The sequence below is a fragment of the Pyrus communis genome, chromosome 11, assembly GCF_963583255.1.
Source record: "Pyrus communis chromosome 11, drPyrComm1.1, whole genome shotgun sequence".
NCBI lineage: Eukaryota > Viridiplantae > Streptophyta > Magnoliopsida > Rosales > Rosaceae > Pyrus > Pyrus communis.
The window spans coordinates 375,905-382,526 of NC_084813.1; the positions used below are offsets into that span (position 1 = coordinate 375,905).

Genomic DNA, 6,622 nt, shown 5'->3' on the forward strand with positions numbered 1-6,622 from the left:
TTTCTGCTTTGCTTTTCCTTTCTTTCTGCTTTGCTTTTCCTTGTTTTCTTCCTTGTTTTCTGCTTCTGTTTCTTTTCCTTTCTTCCGCTCATTTATATGAGCTTTCCTTGTACTTGGTTTCACACAATACAAAATATAGACATTCAAAATTCAATACAATACAAGGCAAAGTACCGCCTAGCTCCGGATGCTAGTTCAGAACTTTTGATGGAAGGTTTCCGGTTAGATCTACGGGCCACCCCGTGGGAGGGGGGGGGGTGGTGGTCGTCGGTTTGTGTTGATTCATTCTGCCTCTCTCCGGGGTATGTTATAGAAAGGGAAGGCAAAGGTGCCTCTCTCCGGGGTATGTTATAGAAGGGGAAGGCAAAGGTAGGACTTCGAATGGCGAAGAGAGGCAGCTTGGCGGGGAAGGAATGGGAAATCGTCAAGTTTGACCTTTTTGTTGGCGAAACAAAGGGCTAAATTGATTCCTTTTCAGGAACGATTCATCCTTCACGAAGGCATCTTTTCTCAAAAAAACATTGAAATCTCTGATGTGTTCAGTGGGTTGCGAATAGTGAAAGTTCTGTAAAACTAATATCCAATGGTGACTGTTCAGTTGTTGAGTAATTTCCGTTCACTTTCATTATGCTTGATTATTTTATCTTTATTTCACTGTATTATATTATTATTGACTACTATAAAATTGGGGAGAAGAAAAGTAAAAGATGGAGGAAGGCTAACTATCCCGAATTCCCGACGAGTGAAAGCATATAACACGTCATGCGGACCTTTTTCTATTGCTAATTTGCTATCTCGAAAAGGAGGATAGAAATCAAATCCTAAAAGGGTTTTATTTCTCAGTGCACATAACATATACAAGCTTGAATGCTGAGAGTTGTGTAAATCACATATACAGATTGAACAAATGCATCAAGAGGAGCACAGTCACAGTTTTTAACAACTTGATTAGTGTGTCTCCTGAAGAGCCACTGCTTCCACTTCGGTGTGTCGGGTGAAAAGCCGTAGAGAAATTCAATGGAGATGAGCCTGAAAAAAAATACAACATTAGTGAGTATTTACCATAAACTCAACATACAAAAAAGTGTCTATGGGAAGGAAATTAGAAACGAAAAGAGTAGTTTAATTAGACTCACAATTGTAATTAGCCCATCCGAGTTGTTGACGGGCTAAATCATATACCACAATCTTATCTCTGAGAACAAGATCTGGAATCCAAGTTACAAAACAAGTATAATAATAGTAAGAGTAAAGACAATAAATACTGGAACATTTTGCTGAAATTTTTAGTAGTGTTGAGGCCTAACCTCCTAACACTGTGAAGCCTCGGCTTGCTTCTTGAGTTTTCTTGAAACCTAGACACCACATAGCAGCACCAACCTGTAACCAATAGAATAGAACAAACTATTTAATTTACCATTCCATACATCATTAGTACAATAATATTCATTTTCTTTGAACAAATACCATATTTTCTTTTCTTTTTTGGTTAGGAAACCTTACTTGAGATCCTGAATATAGCAGGTAGTCTTGTGGTGTCAAAGTCATTGACGCAGCAGCTGCAAAGTTGAGTGTGACCGAAGGAAATGACTTCCCCAAACTGAAAGGTTAATGGAAATACATTATGTCATTGCATTTTCTTTTAGAGAGTGACTGTATGTGAGAAAAAGAGAGAACTAACCTGGTGTAGATCAAATAACATTGTGACTCTCCTGAAATGATGGGAGAAACAAAGTTGGAAGCCGAAGTTATCTGAACAAACAACCAACACAAAATCAATTTCGAACAAAGAATAGAGATTGCACAACCACGTACTCAAGAATGAGAGGGAAATGATATAACAGGAAAAAAAAAAAAAAAAAAAAAAAAAAAAAGAATAGCAAGTGACAATGGAAATCAAACAAAGTAAACAAAAATACCGCACGAACAAGAGGTTCATATGCCTCTTCTACAAAATATGCCAATGTGGTTCCAGTGTCAACAAAGGTAACTCGGTCATCTGATGTTCTGAAAGCTGCTGGATCAATAGGCAAGATTTGCCCATTGACTGCAATGCTTTCAAGGTTGATTGCGTAATAAGACTTTCTGAAATAGAAATTAAAACTAGTTATATTAACTCCAAAAGATGAAATATTCATCAAAATTTCCACTTAAACAAAAAAGTTCAAGGATAGAGTGCTTACTTGGGGACAAGGGGAGTATACACAATACTCGGCTCCAAAATCTCCCCCAGTACAAGTATACCTCCCCCATCGCCATCTCCCTTTAAACAGTGGGAGAAGACATTCGGAGTTATCCCTCGAGAGGATAACTGTGATACGACAGACAATGGGCCTTGGCTTAATCCCAATATCCCATTGAGTGAAAGCTTGGCCTTAGCCAAAAGACCGGACACCGTGGTAGAACACCTGATTCAGAAAATATCAAGGAAATAATGTTCACAACATCATCGTCTTTTGCTATACTATCTATGTGGCTACTGCTAGCTATGTGGCAACACTACCAGGCAAAGTACACTAAATAAAGTATACCTCAATTTAGCAATAATTCTAACAATTAAGCTCTAATAAAGAGATGCTGAGCATTTTCAATTTGAGCCAATTAGTAATAAACAGATGCTATGAAATTTTATTATTTATTTTACTCACCCGAAAATAATGGGTGTTGAAGATCCATGTGCACCTTGGGAGTGCACCGGAATCATATCAAGAGAAAACTCATCTGATACGAAATAACCGGTGGCTTCTTCTCCGCCCATATACGAAATACTATACTCACACTGGTTGCTCCCGTCAGAGCAATGTTTGCACCTTCGGTCCGAACAAGGGAGCAGTCCCGCAGTAGAGGAATTGTCATAGTCATAGAGACTAATCGGAGTCTGTTAAACATGTTAAAGTGCACTTAGGAAAACGAAATAACAGGGAAGATTAGCATTGAAACAAAACTCCGGTAAACATATACATAGTCAGTCATGACCCCAATCCAAACAATAAATTACACTTCAATACTATTAACTACATTGAAGGATTTGAGAAAACCAAGAAGAAAAAAGGAGCATGAAGCAAGAAAATGAAAGGCTTTGTATTCAGTAAAAAGAAATCAGGAACAAATCAAATAAGCTGCAGAGCTATTTATACAACTAGAATCTAAGCTTTACTTAGCTCGGAAGCCTTTAACTAATTATGTAAGCTCTCCTAACTAACACTTGTAACCACTCTAACGACCTGAACCAGTTACATAAGGCCATATACAAATAATCACTTATCACTACCCCCCACCCCCCAGAAAAACAAATGTTAAATGGGGAACCCCAGTTTTGAGATTAGCACATTGTCTCACAAACACAGGACTATGCAATTCCTTTGTTAGAATGTCTGCAACCTGTGGGCATGTACTGAACAATACTATCATCCTTCTGAAGGTTACGGCTGAATATGATGTGTGGACAGATCCATTTGTGAAGATAATGGACAATCTGGAAGATTTCTTAACTGGCTCTGATTGTGGGAATTGGACATATCGAACAGCACGCGAAAAACCACCTCTACTTTTAGACCCACAAAAGGTGGCTCTGCTAAACAGAGGACTATGAAGTCCCAACATATCTGTAGACTTTTGATGGAATTTCATCAAAACAGCTGCTATATATAGGAGTTGTACACATTGTAATGGAGCCTGTTGATTTCTGGACTGAGAGCTGGATGCGTTTGTGGACTGAGAACGAAAGGGTCTCAGGGACTATCCGACAATACTATAAGCATTAGGCATTGAAACTAGAGCTTGGGGTTGCATGAGGTGGAATCATATTCATAGCAGAATATAATTCAAAGAGACCATGTGCTTTCATCATTGAGCGGCTTCAAGAAACTTTATTCCAGAAAACCAAAACCAAACAAATGAATGCAGGGATTACCCTTCATGGGATTTACTTGCTCAGGATTACTCTTTGTGGGATTTACCCTTTGAGAAAATGAAAAGAATAAAAGAGGAATAGGAAGTAAGAGAATGAAAGGCTTTTTGTTCGGTAAAATGAAATCAGGAATCGTTATAAATCAAACGAGCTATTTATACAACTAGAGTGTAAGCTTACTTAGCTAACAAGTCATACGCCCTTTGTAATCTCCTCGCAAACACTTCTAACACTCTAATGACCTGGACCAGTTGCATAAGGCAATATACAACCAACCACTAAGGACACTAGCCAATAAATACATCAATATCTATGACAATAGCCAATTAATTTTGTACCAGTCTGAAAATCTCTCTAAACTGTTGTAGCAGAGATTTGAACTGGCAAAGTTTAAAAACTTAAAAAAAAATAGCATACAACGAAAGAAAAACAAAATAAAAACTTACCCCAAGTCCAGTAAATCTAGGGCATACATTGCAGGAACTGCAGGAAACCCAAAACACCTCACTGCCCGTGTCAATCAACACATAGAACTCTCTTGGTGGAGAGCCTATTTTCACCTTCGTCAAATAGATCCTAGATTCATAAAATCATGCAAGAAAATTTGTCATTGACTTTCTATACATTTAAAATTTTGGTAAAACCTAATTAGAGACTAAAATAGAAGATAAATATGATATAAGAACTTGCCATATTTATGTCTGAGAAATTTTTTATAAGTTATGTATGGTACTACCTCAAATTACTATAACTTTCTACAAAATTTAGACAAACGTTACACGAGTAGAATGTGATAAGGTAGTGACACAAATTGCTATAATTATGCCTGTTCCTATGCAACAGCCTCCAACATATAGATAGGATCAATTTCCAGCAATCAAATAAGTAAATGTCCTGCGCAGTTTGAAGCAAGGAAAATCTAAAACTGAGATTACCCGTCCGCTAAACCTTACCATACAAAACGCAGGATAAAGGATGAAAAGATTACCCGATGGGATAGTGGATATGTTTTGGGTAGGCGACCGACACGTTTACAACCCCACCGAAAAACTGGTGGTGCCTGACTGTGTCCTGTTCTTGGAGCTGCTCTAGCTCGACATGGTGATTCATTGGAAAGGCTCTATGTAGATGAAAAACATTTCCGGCAGAGACACCAAAGATAGAAATGACAACCACCATGGCAAAAAGCATGGAGGCTCCCCTTCTCCTAAGCAAACGAAAAAATTAATCAATCTGAATTGTAGTTAAGTGTCTATGGATGCAGTTACTAAGTGATCATAAAGTTAATTTACTAGTTCCCCATTTGGGTACATGCTCATGTATATCATCTTAATACGTGATACATGTAAATAATTTCATATTAGCATTTTTCTGCTTTGCTTACTTCACACAAGCAAATAATTTCATCACGTATACTAGAACATAATTAACTGGTGCCACAGTGCAGGAAAACTGAAGTAAGATCATCTTCTTTGACTCTCAGCTATTGAGTATAATTATCCCCAACAAATTAATATAGAATGAGGAAGACTTAAATCCTTGAGTAAGGTGCCTAATTTCCAAAATCATGGCCACAGAATAAGCCACAACGGCTCCACGAGCTATCAAGATTAAATTTTTAAGAAAGGCGCCTCTCTCAAATGTTTTAAGGGCTTAATAACCAGACAAGGTACGTGTCAGTAACATATCAATCAAGATGTAAATGTCAGAGAAACACGACTAGCTAGTACAGAAAGCTTGCTCATCCACCAAATTAAACTGCTCAAAAAGGCAATAGGACGTCGTTCATGTTCACCAAACAAGAAAAGTCCAGATTACATTTCAAGCATGCATGTTCTTACAAAATCATCATCACAACCAATACTACATCTAGTTTCATCAAACACTGGTAACCAATTTCTCAATTACCTGACAATGTACAGATTCTGCAACTCCATTTTCTCTATGCGAGCAGCGGACTACCACCTCCCGGCTTCCATCTGGACTGGTGACTAGATTTGCATTATAATTCCTTTCGGTGTTGGCATTAGTTACTTTTTTAAAGGGTAGAGGGGCTTGTTGGACGTTGGACCATAATCCAATGGTTAATAGGTCTACACAGTTAATTTAAGGATTGCTTGGAATATAAATAAGATTAGGATTTAGTTAATAGCTATAGCTTGTACCCCAAGTAAAGTTAATATATTTCGGATTTCCTTGGGGAAAAGGGCTCCTAATTCTATCCTACTTGGAATGAGATTTGGTGTATCAATTATCCTCAGACTGTAAGGAATTCTAATGACATTATTATGAGAAGATTCATTAGGGTTAAGTTCATATAAATACAAGGCTATGGTCCCTTCTCACAACACACAGAAAACTCATATGAACGCCCCATTAGTTCGAGTATAAAGGAGTGTTGAGTGTGCAAAAGACTTTGGTCAACTAACACATTATTCTACAGGATTCCAATATGATTTCCACCGAAGGAGAAGTCCATGGTTGAGCCTATTCCGCACGGTTCTATCAAAGATGGTTCATCTTGCCTACATGCCATGTTGACTTCGAGTACTTTATCAATTGAGCATAATTTATGTATTCTTTCATGTTAGTGTTTTTAGTTGTTTATGAAATATATAAAGTCTAACAATTGGTATCAGAGCAGGTCATAATACAACTAAAGACCTACTCGGTAAACCCTGAAAATTGATGTCTTGAATCGATGACATGTTT

General features: G+C 37.6%; 1 protein-coding gene across 1 annotated transcript; it reads right to left on the bottom strand.

The window, feature by feature from the left end:
* Positions 1 to 886: 886 nt before the first annotated feature.
* LOC137707658 (aspartic proteinase 36-like) lies at positions 887 to 5,847 on the bottom strand. The gene is made up of 11 exons (XM_068446570.1): positions 5,819 to 5,847; positions 4,899 to 5,126; positions 4,357 to 4,486; positions 2,649 to 2,878; positions 2,184 to 2,408; positions 1,920 to 2,085; positions 1,682 to 1,752; positions 1,504 to 1,600; positions 1,308 to 1,380; positions 1,137 to 1,208; positions 887 to 1,029 (listed from the first exon to the last, which is right to left on the bottom strand). The coding sequence occupies exons 1-11, from the start codon at positions 5,845 to 5,847 to the stop codon at positions 887 to 889; spliced, it is 1,464 nt and encodes a 487-aa protein (XP_068302671.1).
* Between the last annotated feature and the right edge of the window lie 775 nt (positions 5,848 to 6,622).

What these genes read in the sequence shown, in the direction of transcription:
- LOC137707658 (XM_068446570.1), bottom strand. Translation starts at nt 5,847, where the DNA reads ATGGAGTTGCAGAATCTGTACATTGTCAG. An exon ending in CAGAATCTGTACATTGTCAG is followed by an intron (nt 5,127 to 5,818) that starts GTAATTGAGAAA and finishes TTAATTTTTTCG; the next exon opens with TTTGCTTAGGAGAAGGGGAG. An exon ending in TGCTATATTCAGGATCTCAA is followed by an intron (nt 1,381 to 1,503) that starts GTAAGGTTTCCT and finishes TATTGGTTACAG; the next exon opens with GTTGGTGCTGCTATGTGGTG.